General features: G+C 38.6%; 1 protein-coding gene across 2 annotated transcripts; it reads right to left on the bottom strand.

The window, feature by feature from the left end:
• Window positions 1–270: 270 nt before the first annotated feature.
• tfcp2 (transcription factor CP2) lies at window positions 271–14029 on the bottom strand. 2 transcript variants are annotated; one of them, XM_036591417.1, is made up of 16 exons: window positions 13701–14029; window positions 12855–13075; window positions 11215–11366; window positions 10868–10944; window positions 10674–10779; window positions 9781–9887; window positions 9507–9659; window positions 8801–8911; window positions 8537–8625; window positions 7956–8004; window positions 6319–6412; window positions 5954–6044; window positions 4390–4526; window positions 4149–4291; window positions 2752–2803; window positions 271–1830 (listed from the first exon to the last, which is right to left on the bottom strand). In XM_036591417.1, the coding sequence occupies exons 2-16, from the start codon at window positions 12974–12976 to the stop codon at window positions 1793–1795; spliced, it is 1521 nt and encodes a 506-aa protein (XP_036447310.1). In that variant the 5' UTR covers window positions 12977–13075; window positions 13701–14029; the 3' UTR covers window positions 271–1792. The 2 variants fall into 2 exon arrangements, with proteins under 2 accessions (XP_036447310.1, XP_036447311.1); XM_036591418.1 differs by having other exon boundaries at window positions 4420–4526.
• Window positions 14030–18862: the final 4833 nt, after the last annotated feature.

Genomic DNA, 18862 nt, shown 5'->3' with positions numbered 1-18862 from the left:
GGTCACCAATCCATCGCAGGGCAGACAGACAGACAGACTTATACATCTACACACACAATCACACCTAAAGGCCCTTCTTGCCGTGAGGCGACAGCGCTATCTGATTAATCAATTAATCCTAAAAATAAATAGATAAATGACTCAATCCAAGCTAATCCATATCAACATCTTGACTTCTAGCCAATTTCTAGATAAATTAGCACTAAAATCTACTAAAAAGGAGAAAATGTCCCGAGCAGTCTGTAAAAGCAAGACTGACAGACAGGAAACTATGTTTAATGGGTAAGCCGTTTTAATTGTTGCAATGGCATAGGAAAGGGGGAAAAGACAGACAGTCACTGAGAGGCCTCAGTGACTTTTCCATCTCAGTCTTGTTTACATTTAGCATTGTTAACCATCTCTAACTTCACAAGCAGTTAAAGCATATGTTTTTCACCCCAAATGGATTTGTATTGCAGTGGTCACAACCAAAAAAAAAAAAAATGTGAATGACCCACATAAAATGGGTGGATTATAGACTTACATAAAACATGATTTTTTTTTAACAAATAAACATAAGATGTTCTCCCCCTAAAAAGCTAAAAGATACGTTTGCAAATGTAGAAAGTGTTCTAAAGCAAGAGCTTCTGACAGTGATGAGTGTAACAGGAGAAAAAAAACAACCAAATGAAAAGCTGAATAATGCCTGGTGGTGCCAACTGAGCCCACTGTCTGAATAGTATGATAAAACATTAACAATAAAATGTAGTGTGCATTTTCCACTATGCATTAGCCACTGAATTCTTAGCCACTTGATCTGTAAAATAAATACAGTTTTTCCCTTAAAAACATTGGTTAATAAATGAGGTACATGTCAGTAACTCAATTACATAGAGCAGAGCTGCACATCTTGCTTTTGGACTGGCAAGCCAAGGGAAGATGTTAAAATAATTCAATCAGACTGATGACAGCATATCAAGCTTAACATGCTCTTTGAATAAGCTAACAGACTCAGAATTCAGATTATATAATTACACAGAACCAAATTATAATGTATGGGACAATAGTACATGAGAACAATGAATCTCGGACACTACAAAACCAAGAAACTGATCTGTACAACTGCTTTTCATACTAGACTTCCAGTATTAACCTCCTAATCATTGTCAGTCATCAGGTTTACTGTAATCTGACAAAGTTGCAAGAACGCTGAACAATTTCAAAGGCGCATCATTTTAGGAGCCTGTACAGGTCTTCCCATGATGAACCCTGAGGCTACACTTCCTTTAGATACGTGAAGATCCTTATCTTTGTTCGCACTTCCTTTCGTCTACAGGGGCTTTCACAGTGTGTGAAGGAGCTCTGGTTAATACTTCTGTTGAAGGGCGTGGAAAGGAAGGTTGTGGTAAGATGCATGAGGACCACGTCAGATAGTATTTTCTAATGCTAGTTCCACGACAACCAATTCAGTCGTTTTCAGGCAACAGATTTTGGCACACCGAAGGTTTCAGCTATTACATGAACATCAAAGAAGACACTTTTCATAAGGAAAAATAAATGACTAAGCACCTTTTGCAGAAGGGGGAGGACAGTACTGGCAGTACAGATACTCTGTAGAGAGTAAGACAGGAAGGTTTCAGAAGGGGCCAGACACTTCTCCCCTTTCCCACGGTGGCCTCTATGCTCTTTCCAAGTAAAACAATCGTAAGCGTGGTCCAGGAAGAGTGGAAGGCAGGGAGCTGTGGGTGGGCGTACTGACGGGAGGTTTAATCTGATGGGAAACAGGGGCTGACTCTCTCCCCATTTTGCTTTTTCACTTCAGGATGATGTGATATCCATCACTTGTCTCAGCTGAAAATACAGGAACAGGTTAGTTACTGAGCAAGTCGGTGAAAATAAACAGTTAAATTAAAGAAATACTAGGACTAGGTATTGAAATTTAATACTAACATTGCATTGTCAAATTACTTAAAAACTGCCAAGTATGAAAGAAATATCACATTTCAATAATCAGTCAGTCGTGTTAGCATAAGTGGGCAAATAAGCATGCTTGTTCTAAAATCTAGACTGGTGCTTGGCTGATGAGAAATGTTATTAACATCAGCAGTCTGTTGAACAAATACAAAAACAAATGCAAACAGCAGCAGTGTCTCTGAAGGCCTCCACAGCCTTCAAAATCCAACACAGCTAGGAACCACTTTGTGACTGGGAATATTGGAATAGATTTTTTTGTACAAATTTGTACAAATATAGTATGCCACAAAATGTCCTTTTGTTAAACTTTTTATATATATATATATATATATATATATATATATATATATATATATATATATATATATATATATATATATATATATATATATTTTATAGAGGAAAAATGGTATGTAAAAATATCATATAGGAATAGCAAAGTCAAGGCACCAGTTTTAGTAGCAAAATGAAAACATACTGAAAAACAACCAGCCCTAATCTCTGTCTCCCACATCTCTAGAACATTAAAGATTACCATGGACAATAATTTCAACTGTACTTAGTAAAAGAACAGAAAACTCATTGACACAAAACACTTAAAAATAAAAGCCAATCAGCAGATGCTGAACCTTTGGCTCATGTTATAAGAGTGTTTCAAGTCAATGTGTTCTCTACTCTTTTACTACACAAATGATTGTCTGTGATAGGCAACTGTATGCTACAGATGTAGCAGAAAGAGATAATACAGAAAAAACACTTAAGTATTCTTTTAAAAGAGGCACAGAGTAAATTTAGTACCTTTCATTGTGTCCAAGACAAAACACACCTCATCCTGAAAGTTCTGAATCATCTGTGGGAAAGAAAATGAAAATAAGGTCAAACTTGAGAGGCGTTAGGACTTGTTTCTCTGTGTGACAAGTTCAGTATTACACAATGACATTTTCAATTAAAAAAAAAAAAAAGTAAAAGAGAACCACTGTACAGCCTACTTTGAGGACACAAAAGGGTGATACTATGATTAGGTGCAATTTAGTCATTGTAATTTAACCTTTATTCATTCATTCATTCAACATTTTTGACACTTTAAATCCATATATGGGATAATATGGTTGAACTAGTACAATATAATCGAAAAAAAGAAAGAGAAAAGAAAGCGTATTTTTCTGCTTTTTTTTCTGTCCCTTAGCATTTACTGAATACTGTTACCTGAACACATTCAGCCCTGAGGAATATTGCACAAGTCACATGTCTAACCGGACTTTGCATTATCTGAATTTCCTGACGGTCATGGGAAGCAGAAAAATGAGCTTTCCTTTCTCTTTCTTTTTTTCCAATTATATTGTACTAGTCACTTTAAAAGTTCAAACATATTATCCCAGTTATGGATTGAGAGTGTCAAAAATGTTAAATGAATGCATGAATGAATAAATGTATATAAAACTCATCTCATCTCATCAGATGACTGATAAGATGAGATGTTAAATGGATTTGCACATTAACACAAAAATAATAAGATGTTTGAAGTATTTTAATGATTATATTTCAGGGTAAAATGTAGTCATGGTGGGCTGGGACAGTGCTTTAAATTAGTTTAAGTTATTAATGTTTTATGTTATTCATCTGAAACATATACAAAGGTTTTGTGAAGGACAATTTATATGTTAGAGTATGTACTTTATTAATCATACAAACGAAATTTTTCATTTTGCTCCCTAACTATGCCTAGTCTGGGAGTAGCACAGCATCACCAGCAGATGTATAATGTATGTATAAAATGGCTTTTATATTTACTTTATATTTGTAATATAATTTAACATGTATGGGACACAAATGGCTCCGGTTTCCTCCCACAGTCCAAAGACATGTAGTCAGGCCAAATGGACATGCTAAATTGCCCCTAGTTGTGAGTGTGAATGTGTGTGTGTGAATGTATATGTCTGTGTGTCTGCTCTGCGATGGACTGGCGACCTGTCCAGGGTGTTTCCTGTCTTTCGCCCAACGACTGCTGGGATAGACTAGAGCTCCCCCCGCGACCCAGAAGAATAAGCAACTTAGAAAATGTGTGTGTGTGGGACACGAATGGATGCCCATTCATGAAATCACCTATAACTTTACAATTACTTAAACAGAATGTTAAGATATAATTAGGAGAATCTATTAGACTGAGTAAAAAAAAAAGCCCTGTGAGACATCACCTCATCGCTGACCAGCACATGAATGCCTGTAGGTCCTTGTTTGAAAATCTGACTGATCTGGCGTGGAGAGATGTTGAAAAGCTGGGCTATCTTCTCTGTCAGTTCAACAGCCGTTAGCTCCTCCAGGTAAATAGCATGGTAAACTGCAAAGGTTAAATATGGACAGGAGAAAAAAAAACTAGTGTTCATACTGCTACTGTCTGGAGATGGTTAAGAATTGGTGACAAATAAGCAAATTAACCCTCAGCATCTTCCACACACAAACACACACCAAAAAAGGTGTTGCTGGTGCCGTCTCCATTCTCGTGTTTGTGTTGCTGTTCCCTGGCATGCTGGGACTCCTGGCACACATAGATAGTGAGTCTTGGGCGAACCACCCTGAACATGCACAAACACAGAAATTACCATCAGTGAGGGCTGACTAATTCAAATCTATGTAAGCACATATGCCTATGCCCATCAGTATGGCTAAAGTGACTACACTGCATATGACCATGTGCGTGCATACTGTGTGCAACACCACACAATGTAATTGGTAGAATGGTTTTACCCATTTATAAGTTATATCTAATAACAGCACCTTCCCCCCCCCCCATATATAATTTCCCTTACCACCAACTGCTAGTAACATTAATAATCAAATTACTCTAAGCTGCTAGAACTACTTTTTTGGTGGAAAAAATGTCCAGTGTATGAACATATATTTGAAACAATATTTGGGCTTGTTTGCTTTACATTTTTTTTTTTTCATTTTGCAAAGCTGTTGTCAAGTGTCCATTACATAGGTGTCAGTATCCCCTATATTCACAGTCTTCAAACTCTATTCACACTGATACCCATATATATCACATTTCTACCATTAAATCAGAATCTTGTTTTGATCTTTGCTGTTATCCCATACTAACCTATTTTATCCAGAATCAGAATTTATTTTTACTTTATTTTACATTTAAACAGCTTAACACTTTCTCTTGCATGGTCAAATACACATATATAGGTATATAGGTAAACTGCCTGGGTTGATGCCTACGCAAATAACATTGTGTCTGTGATGATTTACGGCTACGTTCGCATTACCAGGTTGAAGTGGCACAAATCCGATTTTTCACTAATGTGACTCAGATCTGATGTTTTCAGGGCTGTGTGGACATGCAAATCTGATCTTTTCAAATCCGACCTGAGTCACTTTCATATGTGGTCCTAGATCGGATACCTACTCGATATGTGGCCATGCAACCTTAATGAGAACGCTCGGATTAGAATTCATGTGCTTTTTTTCTACTGCGCATGCGCCATCAATCAGAGTTACCATGGCAGCTTTAACAGAATTTACAGCCTGTAAACGGTGGAAAAGCAACATATCTTACCTTTTTCGCCTTCTTCTCGCAGTAATAATGAACAGCTGAGAACTATCAGAGTTAATTATCTTCGCAGCAAAGGCTTGTTCTGACAATTAGTTTGTTTGCTGATGATGCACATGACGCACATGATTCATTCACTTGATGTTACTGAGTAGGATGTGCGCACGCGGGTCATTTCAGGACGCTGGTTTGTTCACATTAATGACAGATTTGAATCACTTACCTAAATGAGCATGAACCATCGTGTCAGAGAGATTGGATTCAAGCAAAAAATCTGATTTGAGCATTGAGGCTTGTAATGTGAACGTAGCATATGTGTCATGGTAATATTATTTGTGATAGCACACTCCCTCTCATGCTGTTTTGCTTAAATATAACTTACACTTTCTATCTTGCCAACACACATGTTGTACACATTTGTGCACTGTGAAGACTGATCCCTACCTTCCTTTCAGTGCGTTGAAAAGTCGTATACCATCGGCCGGGCCACAAATCTGAATGACGTCCTCCCTTGTCAGCTTCAGCAGGTCTGCCCCTGATGACCATCCCAACAAAAAATTAACAAGCAATAAAAGTCAAAACATTTTCCCCAGGAACTGACACATGACAACATTACATATTCCAACCAACAAAAAAAATCAGTAGCCTGCAATTCAATGGAAACAGACACAGTTTGGATCTACAAGCATGTAACATTTGTCTAACTTTGACTCCACAGAGTTTAGGTAAGGTGCTGTATGGTTGCTGAGTGACATAAGCACAGATAAAAGAGCTGTATGGCATGTAACGCACACAGAACATCCCATTACCCGAGAAGTTTGTGAAGAGACGGCAGAATGGCGAAAAACGGTTTCTATGGAGCCACTGCTGCGATTCCTGTGGCGTTGCCGTGGGCAACAGGTTCTGTTTGTTCAGAGTAGAGAAAAAGGACACAGGTAGGCCTTAGAGTGAGTATCATAAAGTCATTAGGACTTTCTTTTTTCTTTTTCCACTGAACAGTCCCTCCACTTTCAGAAAGACAAACAGTTCAAAGACTCAGTGTAGACCAACACCCACTTCAAAACATTTAACAAGAAGGAAGATTCCATCTCACTGACTTTTCCTGACTGACCACTACTGAAGTTTGTTTTAAGGCCGGTCTTCTTCCACTTCCACTGTGATGCTCTATGCAAACCACCAGGTTCTGTTTAAGAGTAACTTTCAAAACAGCAATAAATTCACAGTTAGCTCACTGTGTCTAAACAGATGGCATGATGTGAGAAGGCTAAAAATCTATGCGATTATTTCATGTTGAATATATACTAAATAATGAATTATAAATGGAAGAAAGTATGTTTGGTTGGTAGCGTTTACTGTATATTTGATACACCACAATGATTAACTAAAATGAGGTTAGGCTGAGAGTAAAATAGCCGAAAGCTTATGTTATGATTACAGATCAACACAGCAGCATTAATTCAGAGGAAAATGTTCCATTCTAAACTGGCTAAGCCTATTTAATGGTAATAATAAAATTATGGAATATGCCCTAGTTTGAGATTTAGTTTGTATCACATCATTGGCTAATAACTACTTTACTATTTTAATTACTACTGCATTTAAAACAGGGGCACAAAACATAATTCAAAAGACATTCTTTCAATACAACAAAGCTCCCACAAATAGCACTCTTGTGCCTTAGTGCCAAGATACAACTAGTAAAGAGGTCTAAATTTCAATTACATTTATTTCACAAAATAGTATATTTTAAGTTTTTAGGACAAGATGGCCGAGTATGGACATGCAGGCTATATAAATATAAGAAAATCAGCTGGATATGACCCACAGGATGAGACTGCTGACTGAAGGGTGACTGAAGGTGAAGCCTAAGCACCTGTTAATAAATGTTATTATAGCAGCATAACAAAAGTACATTTATGTGGAAAAAGAGCATTTATGTGCATACACAGCATTTCCTGTTTGTACAAGTATGCAAACGACACAAAATAAAGTCCAAGTATGATGTAACAGTATGATACACAGTTGTATAACACTTCTAGGTGCCCCTGGTCAAAATACATGTTTAGAAAATAAGAGAACACATCCCCTACAGAGAACACACTTCTTCACATATTCACGCACAATTCATGTTTATTTGCTAAATTTAACATACTGAAGAAAAATTCAATATAAAATGTTGTCTGTACAAAGGCTATGGCACATTTTATATTTTATATTTTCCCAATATGTTAAACTCTGCAAATAAATAGAAACTGTGTACTCACATTTGCAGAAAAATGTCTTATTTCTGTTTGTTTTCTGTAGTAATTTCACCAGGTACTGTGTGCCAGTTTATAGGATGTAGTCATTAACCAAATTCCAAACTACTCCTTATACATAAAGCCATACTATAATTTACAGTCAGCACAAATACTTAAAGAGAAGAGAAGAAAAAAGAAGAACTCACATCTGCTACCTGTGCCACTGGCTCTGGCTGGTGATTTGGTGATCCATTCCTAGAAAGAAGTGAACTAGATTAGGTGACATGAAGGTTACCATGAAGAAAAAATCTATAAAGAAAATAAACAAAGAAGGCTCTTAGAGGATGCGGCCTGTTAAATAATTAATAATAAGGCGCCAAAACATTTTGTCTTACGGGGGTCAAAATGTAATGTTTGTGGTGTACCGAGGGCCAAAAACACAAAAGAGTACACAAATAAGGACGGTAGGTGTATTGTTAATCAAAACAGATTTTTCAAAATGTAATTTGTACATTATGCTATATGAGTCAATACCAAAAGTACATTACAATCTAAAAAGAAAAATGAACATTTAAGTACAAGAAGTATGCAATATGTTTTTGATGAAGAGGAAGGAAATTGGGACAGACAGAGGGCCAAATCAATTGTGCTTACAGACTGACTTTAACCCATAGGCCCCACTTTGGGCAGCCCTGGTTTAAGACATTATAAATTAACTTTTATTACTTATGGTAGGTCTGTCAAAGATTGGAACAACACAGTAGTAAAACTCAACAGTGTTTCTTACCCTTCAGCAACAGGGAAGCTGTTATGGGTGCTGCCGAAGCCTGGTGATGGAGAGTTATTCACATAAGTAACCTCAGGCCAAGGTGAGCACTGTAGGAGGAAAACATGATATTCAACAATCCATACAGAAGTCAAAAATGTTGTACACTGAGGATGTCAGAGGATGTGCACCTACAAGGAATAAAATGCAAGAAAATTTTAATTTCCCAAGAGATCATAAAATACAACTCACTGATTTATTAGGACACATTTTCCATGTACAAACCTCAGTAAGAATGGTAGTTTCATAGGATGGCTGGTATTTTTCCTTTTCTTGAGGTGCTCTCTTCTCCATCTTTTCTCTGTCTGTCTTTTGCTTCCTGTCAGCACCTTTGGGCTACAAATAATTATGAACAGGAGACAATGAGTTACAGTGGTACCATTAACTTTATATTTAATTTACAATGGCATGATTGGGTAATTTAAGATTAAATTAAGTTGGAAATCGTGGGATTACACTGTGACTATAAACCAACAGAGCAAAACTGCATTAACATTGCATTAGGAGGAAAATGGTTCACTGCAAACTAGTTTATTTCAAGATAATAAGAACGGAATAATAACATCATGCTTGCTAAATAAAACTGTATAACAATTACAACATTACCACTGCAATTGTGAAGAACAGAGTAATACATATTTGACTTCTAGATTAACCATTCAAAAGACACTGGCCTATAAAATAAACCTCCTACAAATATTACACGACTACAAATGATACTGATGTGTCTTAGGCCACACTGGTTAGTCATTGTATTGTTATGGTGAATTAAAAGGGACTTCATGTGCCTAAACATTAAACCCAAGTGCACAATTATCTATCTGCACCTATCCTAAAATCAACAATATTTACCTCTCCAACTAAAAATCAACATAAGATGTGGAAGTGTGCTACATTTTGAAAGTACAGAAATAACATGTTCTGCTCCCACCTTGAAGACTTTGATTTGGCAGCTGGCAGAGTGCAGGTGTTCAGTGTACTCTCCTGCTTCATTCTCCTTGAACGTGTCGATTTGGATGCGGAACGGCACTCCCTTCTCTCCACCATGCTTGCGCATTGTGAACTCTGTGCTGATGCAATGAACCTAAAACCAAAGAAACAAGAAGACACTTGTGATTGCACACCTAACATTCATACAGGCTAACAGAAAACATTATAACCTGTACAAAACATTTGAACAGATCCCATAAAGAAATAGAAGATACCTGAATGAAGGCTGAAGTCCTCTTTGAGGGGTCCCACAGGAATTCCACTGTGTTGAGCTGTGTAGGGTTTGCCCTGGGATCCACGATGCCAACAGACATAGGAATATCTAAAATAATTCAAAATGGAATGCAAAATGAATGTTTCCCTGCCATTTATTCATGTATATATCATACATTGAATTTCTATTGTTAACTGACATACAAATCAATTAAAGTGTGTCTGAGGTCTGGTTTTATACTGAAAAGTAGTTGTCAATAGGTGTAATAAGGTCATTTTGTACAATCACCATTAAGCATTTTTTTTTACCAGCACCATAAATACCTATTCTCGTTTATGCTCAATTTATTTTCTCTTGTAACTCTTTAATCCGTTCACTCTTAGGCTGAACAAGTTTAACTACTCCAATACTCTCTATGTGCTACGCTATATTTAAATCCTATATGTTTCTGTTAAAGCACCAGGCCACCCATCAAAGGAACACAAATATGAATTTCATATAATTTATGCTTAATGTTAGCTACGATTAGCAATTAATACATGAGTATGTGGGTCAATTACTATGTATAGAGCTAATATTACCTAGCTAGCTATCACAAAGCTATTTGTACACAGACAAATAACGTTTCTGTAACTAACAGATCTCTGTATATATTTAACTTGCTGTTGTACAATTCTGGCTCATCAAAAATGCAAGCTATTACTTTTTAAGCATCAATTTAACCTTTTGTTGCTGCAAGCTGCTCTAATATATCAGCAAAAGGTAGAAAAAAACAGCTCCATTCAAATCAATGGCCAAAGCACAAGCAAAACCTTTTGTAAATACAAGTTTATGTTGTTGATATGAAAAAAGCCGTACAGCACTTCAGATTTAAACACGCAGTCTTCCACTCACCTAGATCAAGGATTCTGTCACCTGGTCTATTCCAGCGCCAGCCTTCCAGCTGCTGGTGCTCCGTGTACTGCAGCCGCCGGTCATGAAACACCACACGGATGATACTCTATAGGCACCAAGACCAAAACAGCAGTGAGTAAGCAAGAGAGCACCAGTACAGTCATGACTGATAGATCTCAAAACAAACTCCTTACCTTCACCATTTTGCCAGTTATCTCCGGAAGCTCACCCATTTTCCGATTGTCCAGCATCCGAATTTCATAAGACTGTCCTACAAACATAATTTTTTAAAGATAACAGCATTCAGTCAATTTCTACACCATTACAGTTAATGCTGACAGTATTTTTTAACAGAAAGACAATCTGACAAAACTGAAAAAATATATATAACCCATTTGTGGATGCTTTTCTAGTATATATTTATTCAGAGAATAACTACAAGTCAGGACTTTTTTGTTTCTCAAAATGAATGGCAGACTTTATATGTGGAAAAGCAGCACACCATCGTTTAGCCATATGCAATCTTTTAGAATTAGCAGACCTTGGTTGAGGTAGGTGAGCGTCTCGTCATGCAGTTTAACAGCAGGTGATGTGGCAGCACACAAAACATACTGGAAAGGAAGAATCTTATTGTCATTGTCAGGAGGCAGATTGGATTCTTCCTGCTTAAAGATGGGGAGAGCCAGTACATCACTGTAGAAAGAGGAAAAGAACCCAGACAGAAAAACGTATTTGAGATTTGTCACACACCAATCTACTTATCTATTTTTTTTATACATAATCTGACATTCTTTTAATACAGTAAAGAAACATCCATAGAAAATGTCTTCCTAAAACTGATACTGATAATTGCCCTTAAAAAAGATAGAAACTAATGTTATTTTTTTTATTTGGTCACTTTTCACTTAACACTAATGACACAAAATAACGACGACACCTTCTGATCCAGTTGGTCACATATCTGCCATTAAATACTGTTAACTTAGAATGATTCTTTTAGACTGCTTTAACTATCAATGTTATCAAACCCTTCAAGTTCACTGAACCATTTAATCATTACTATGAGAGGATGACAGTGTAGTTTAAAACTGTCCTAGTAAAAGTTACATTACTGAAATTAAATGTACAACTACACTGAGATACCAAAAAACAGTCTGAAGTGCAGTAAAACTTCAAAAAACTATTCAGATATGAAATTACATAGCAAATCGAACTGCGGTGTAACTATCTGGTGCATACATTATCTATCAGCATACAAACTTAGGACTGTTAGGCACTGTTCTCTTTTTCTAGGCCTAAAATAAAATGCTGGAGCTCTAAAGTAAGAGGTGTTACTAGCAACAAAGTAGATTAAGTGCCATCAACAACAGGAAAGAATGAAATTAAACCCAAAAATAAGGAACTGGATAATAACATCCAGGCAGAAAGTAGATTACTTTTCACTTTACCTCTCAAACATACCTATTTTTTTTTTTCCATTTCACAATTACATCAAAAGATAACTCCTAAGATAACTTTTACTCAAGTATATGGAATTGAGCAAAGTTGGGTAAAGAAGCCTAAACTTATAATCATATTTACAAGTAAAAGTATTGTTAATTCAGTGAAAGAATAATTCAAGTAAAAGTAAAAATCTTTCCAAAGCTTGATTAAAGTACAAAAGTAGCAGGTTAAAACTGCACTTAGTACATCTATCATTATATGAACTAAAGTTCATGGGCTCTGTCTTTTTGATGCACCCTTGGTTTGAAATAAAATCATAAAACTCAAAATTCAGAGGTGCACCCAATCACAAAGTAGCCCAGATGCTGTCAAGTGTAAGCAACTAAATGTTAGTGACTAAACATAGCTTAACTGAGTAAAAAACAAATCTCTTCCCTCACATATATACTCAGTACAAGTAAAAGTATTACCATTTGAAAATACTCAGTAAAGTACAAATCTATCTAAATTTCACTTGAGTGTATGTAACTCAGTATATGCAACTATTTACTAGCCCCCTCTGAAACAAAGTAAATGAAAAAAGTTATTTCCCGCATCTGTTTACCATGTAATTGAACCTTCAAATCTCAGAAAACAAGTTTCACCCAATGTAAGAGTCGGTAAGCAAACTAAATCGTGGCTACTGTATCTTAAAAACAGACAAACGACAAAAGCCCGTAGGGCTGAGCTCTTGCGTACCTCATACTGTAGGCTCCAGCTCCGAGCTCCTGCCCAATGCCGGACAGACTCGCGTCGAAGTCCTGCACGAGCCCGGACTCGATCACCTCATCAGCGAGCGGTAACTTCAAAGCCCAGGCCATCGCGAAGCTCTCAGCTCTAACCTACCTCAGGTCCGACTGACCACTATCAAACACCCTGGCCTCGATTCCCTTCGTGTTTTTTGGGCAGCTCACACACACCTGTCCAGAAGAATGAATTATAACTGATAAAATATGCGAGCCATACTCATGCAGGCTGGCTGGAACTCTATATTAAAGTATAGATCATGTCCACAGATTTAACGAGCCTGGTCACATGTAAATAATGTAAATGGCAGTTTCGAATCAAACAGCTCGACCATTTTAGAGAGGTAAATCCACAAACGTCAACATTTAGCCCACTAAACTGAATAAAGCTAGCTGTTCGGTTTGTAGTTAGATGTGATGATGCGAGCAGTTAACGTTAGCTGCATGTGATCAGGCGCCTTAACTGCTGCCTCTTCCGTGCTGTGTTAGGTCTAACTTAAGTTTAAAGTGTGCTGAACGGTGTAAAATAACACCTGTAATACCAGCGATACAGTTTTGAAAATGGGATATGATATGACCAAGCCATGGAAAAAAAAAATCCATCTAGCCATACATCAATTTGTTTATTCCCACAACTTCACTGATTCCTCACGCCATGCAAACAAGATGAAGAGGCAAACACTTAAAGTGCCTACTACGAACGTGTTATTCGTTTTTCTTTTGCTAAGTAATAAGAAGGAAATCCTTTGAAATGCCGTTGACATTCGGCGGTTATCTCCATTTTCGTCAGCATACTTACCCTTGGCTACAACTGAATAAGTTGGTTGCAACACTCATCGTTCACGCCATATTTTAATCCGTCGTCTTTGGAATGAAGCAAACAATTTAGTTAGCTCGCTAGTTGGAGTCGGAGAGAAAACTGTCAACTTAAGCTTTTTCGAAAAAATGTTTTAGACCCAAAATGGCATAGGAAGGTGATCTGCTCGAAAGAAATCGACAAAATAGAGGCACGATCAACACACTGCAAATAAAAATTATATAGAAGACATGTTTGTTTATCTGTTCTATTCACAAGATTGCCGTAATATCCGCAGTCGTCTTCCTCGTCGGTTGCGCAAGCCAAAGTGCAGGACTGCCCCCTGTGGCATTGGGTGTGAAACTAGAACAGTTGAGTTTGTGACTTTTCCTGAGAAAATTGTCTGTGGTCACTGCATGATGTAATTAATTCTTGGAATGATGCTGGAAGACAGTAGTATGAATCTGTTTATTATGCTTTAGCAATGCGCAACTATATTGTTATCCGATTTATATTATTCTTTTTATTATTATTCTTATTTTTCTGCCGGATTTCCGCCGCGTAACTTGTCCGGCAGTTTTCGAGATATCAACTCCGTTCCAATTCCAGATTGTCCGGTCTGATTGTGTGATGCGTGCTTGTATACAGCTTTTTGATCGGATTTTGCGCATTTTTTTACCATAGGAATGAATGGGGTGAAAAATTGCATGTCAATCTATGTACTTCTGCTGAACGAAAGACACCATTTCGTATACACTATATCAGGACAAGCCCCCAAGCACAAATTCACTGTTGTTCTGACCCGCACTCGTCCGTTTGTCGTTTTTTTCCATCCCATATTCCTCCCATAGAGTCCTATTCATTTTTGCCACCACTCAAACTCCATTACGTCTTTGCCCGACAGCCACCGAAATGCATGCACTCACTCAGGGCAGATACCCAAGCTCTAATCCACAGCCATACTAACCCACACTCCTTTATATGTCGTTTTTTCATCCCTCGTTCCTTCCATAGAGTCCCATTCATTTTCGCCACCACACAAACTCTACTACTTCTTTGTCCGATAGCCACCAAAGTACATGTCCTCATTTAGGGCAGATACCCAAGCTCTAATCCACAGTCATATTGACCCGCACTCCTCTATGTGTTGTTTTTTTCATCCCTCCTTCCTCCCATAGAGTCCCATTGATTTTCTCCCCCACCAAAACCCTAATCTGACTTTTTCTCAACAGCCACCAAAGTACATATACTCACTCAGGGCAGGTCCCCAAGCTTTAATCCACAGCCACACTGACCCGCACTCCTCTCTGTGTCGTTTTTTCATCCCTCGTTCTTCCTATAGAGTCCCATTCAATTTCTACCCCAACAAAGCCGCAATCTCTCTTTTTCCCGACAGCCACCAAAGTATGCATATACTCACTCAGGGCAGGTCCCCAAGCTCTAATCAAGGTTGGGATAGCTACTAAAAAAATTGCAGCTAGCTACAATTTAGCTACTTTTCCAGAAAACGTAGTGACTACTTTTTAGCTACTTTCAAAGCGTCATTGTCAGAATGTTTGTGAATCTCCACCTGACACACCAAACAAGCCCAACTGAAAGTGTGAACAAGACACATCACCAAAAAAAAAAGTAAGTTTAAGTGTAATCAACAATCAAACCAAAGGCGTGATATCCAACAAAAATTTAGACTAAGTAAAGGTCAGTCATTTCAGGTTTTTCCTAACAAAAATCAACAAAAATAACTGGATACAAACCAAACTATTTTGTGCAAAGCATTTTAGCAGCACTGCTGAAATAAGACTGCTCCAATTTAAACATTTCAGAAAGAAATGTACAGACATGACACTCAGAGTCCTTTGTTAAACTTCAGCAACACTTTAGCCACAAAATTCTCATCAGTGACCCTGGTTCTGTTTGGGGTGAGAATCAGGCCTGCGCAGCTGAATAATCTCTCCACTGCTGCAGAGCTGTTGTGGCTCCACAGCAGAACTAGATTTTTCTTTGCTGTAAATTGTTATAACACACAGTTCTAACACAGTTTTCACAATAAATGGTGTTAAAGGCTGGAGTTAACGCATAACTGCTAATTCACCAACCTTTAATACTGAAGGCTGATGTGCAGACTGCTGGTCACACAGCAACGCAGATAACAAAAAGGCAAAGAGAGAGATTTCAGACGAACATCGATAATTTGGAGATGAATGGCATTTATAAGCACTCAGCTGGTTTCCTCATGCGTTTAATCTGCAACAAGTGGCAAAGCTGAAGTCAGCTTCTCATTCACCAGCTTCTCGTTTGAATTGTCCCGTTCCACCTTAAATGGCGCAGCAGTACAATCTGGTGCCTCAGGCACCATTTAAGGTGGAACGGGACCATTAGAACGTTCCACCTTACATGGTGCAGCAGTACATTCTGGCGCCTCAGGCACCATGTAAGGTGGAACGGGACAATTCGAAAGAGAAGCTGGCAAATGAGAAGTGACTTCAGCCTTGTAAAAAGTCGATCATTGGGAGACATTTTACAAGAAACTTGTGGAGAAGTTTCCTGAGATGCGGGAAAAGTGGCAAGCGGCTACAGCTGAGCTAAAGGTTAAAGCAGAGCAAAGTAAGTCTGCATTTTCGTTTATATTATATTTGTAGCCTGTACTAGCACATTAGCACATACAGAGACATATTTACAGCCAAGACGGTAAAACGAACATAAAATTTTGTGGCTCCCAAGGTGGTTTGATTTTTGTTGGATGGACAAAATGGCTCTTCTTAACATTTCGGTTTCCGACCCCTGAGCTAAGCCTGCTAGTAAGGGGTGATCAGCGCGTGGGACGCGCATGACTGTTTGCTCTAACTGTCCACGACTCAGTCAGGATTGCACATTCGTCACCAGCCCAGTTAACAGCTGCATTCTATGGTTCACATTTTGCGTGGATTGTCGGAAGCCTGTAGCGAAATTGTAGTGAAAATTATTGCTATAGCTACACAAAAATGTGTAGCCACTACAGCTATTAGCTACATTTCATAAAACTGTAGCAGCTACAGCTATTAGCTACAAAAAATTATAGTTAGCTACAAAAAGTAGCATGCTACTTACTCCCCCATACCTGGCTCTAATCCACAGACATACTGACCCGCAATCCTCTATGTGTCGTTTTTTCATCCCTCGTTCCTCCCATAGAGTCCCATTCATTTTCACCCAAATGGTAACCCTGTTTTTTACTTTGCCCATCAGACACCAAAATGCATGTACCAACTCAGGGCAGGTCCCCAAGCTCTAATCCAAAGTCATACTGACACGCACTCCTCTATGTGTCGTTTTTTTATCCCTCGTTCCTCCCAAAGAGTCCTATTCATTTTTACCCAAACCCCAGCCCAGTTTTTTTTCTTTGACCAACAGACACCAAAATGCATGTACTAACTCAGGGCATGTCCCCATGTTCTAATCCAAAGTCATATTGACCCACACTCCTCTATTTGACGTTTTTTCATCCCTTGTTCCTCCCATAAAGTCCCATTCATTTTCGTTGCAGAGACATTTTGAGCAATGTGAGCAACTAGAGCTCCTGCACACTGAACTGAATAACAAGTGCAAGCAACCAGAGGAGCCCCTGAGAGTGTTAGCGAAAGACATTGAGAGTTTGGCTAGACATGCATATGCTCACATGCATATCCATGCTCCATCTATTCAGAGTGAACTGGCTAGAGATTAGCCCCTGGAGTTATGCACATAGACACAGCTGGATTACCCAAAGACATTGCATGAAGCTTTAGAGCTGGCTTTGGAGAGAGAGAGTGTCAGAACTGTTGTAGCTGTTGCAGAACCCCATGCTCTGAACTGAGGGTCTTTTGGGGGTGAAGACCACCTCATTTGTGACTGCCCCAGCCACCCAAAGGTGCAGGTGACCAGTCCCTACAACCAATGACAACTTAAAGGTTTTCTCGGATTGGCGTCTTATTACCGGAGGTTTGTGCATGGCTTCTACTGTTTGGCTGACCCCTTCTTTAAGCAACTGCAGAAAGGTCTTCACGTGGACTGAGGACTGCCAGAAGGTCTTTTCTGACCACAAGAAGGCCTGGTCCTTCTGAGGCCCCTGTGCTCAGGCCACCTGACTGTATATTGCCGTTTATCCTGGGCACAGATGCCAGCAATACTGGGATGGGAGCTGTACTTGCTCAGATAGGTGCTGAAGGAGAGCAAGAGGTGGCATACTATAGGCAGACATTCAAGAGCTGAATGCAGATATTGTGTGATCTAATGAGAACTGTTGGCTGTAATATGCTCTGCCTGTCACTTCAAGTACTATCTGTGCTAATTGCCTTTTACCTGACTGGGACTGATCATGCTGCACTTCAATGGCTAAAATCCTTCAGAAAGCCAGAAGGTCAGATTGTAAACTGGATTGAAGAACTGCAGTCATACAACTTCCAAGTTGTGCACAAGGCAGGGTGGACACCAATGCTCTCTCCCATCACCCTTGAGCTACTGAGGGGTATAAGTACTGTGAAAAGAGAGAGGCCCAGGAGGTTGTGCTAAGGAACCAGGAGGAGGCCTCTGCTCCTGTATGCCAAGAGGGCCTGCTAGATGGTGGAGATAGCTGAGTGGAGGTATCAACAGAAGTGTGACCCAGACCTACAGCCTTTCATACTGGTTGGAAACATAACATAGGCTGCCTTGGGAGGAGATGGCAAATTTATTTAATTTATTTTTTTTATTTTATTTATTTTATTTTATAGCAGCTTTGCAGAAAATTCAGGTTTGAGCCCCCATGAGCAAGCCAACGGCGACAGTTGCCAGGAAAAACTCCCTAAGAGCAAGAAGAAGAAACCTTGAGAGGAACCATGACTCAAATGGGGAACCCGTCCTCCTCTGGTTGACACCAGATAGCAAAACAAAAGCACAAGAGCAAATAAACAGAGGTGAAGATTTTACAACTAATGCTTTAATTAATTCTGTTAATTAAACGTTGAATAGAGAAAAGGAAAAATGAAAACAAACCAGCCACTGGACCAAACAATGACAACTGATGATTACTGTTAGAGGCCTATCAGAGTAACAACAAAAAAGAGATCTATGAAAATCAGCCACAATTACCAATGAAAACCAGTGACTACTATTACGAGCGTATTACAGGGAAAAAAACATGAGCGTCAGTAACTACTGTTAGAAGCCTA

This window comes from Colossoma macropomum, unplaced genomic scaffold, assembly GCF_904425465.1.
Source record: "Colossoma macropomum unplaced genomic scaffold, Colossoma_macropomum, whole genome shotgun sequence".
Lineage (NCBI taxonomy): Eukaryota > Metazoa > Chordata > Actinopteri > Characiformes > Serrasalmidae > Colossoma > Colossoma macropomum.
This window is presented reverse-complemented; position numbering and strand designations above follow the sequence as displayed.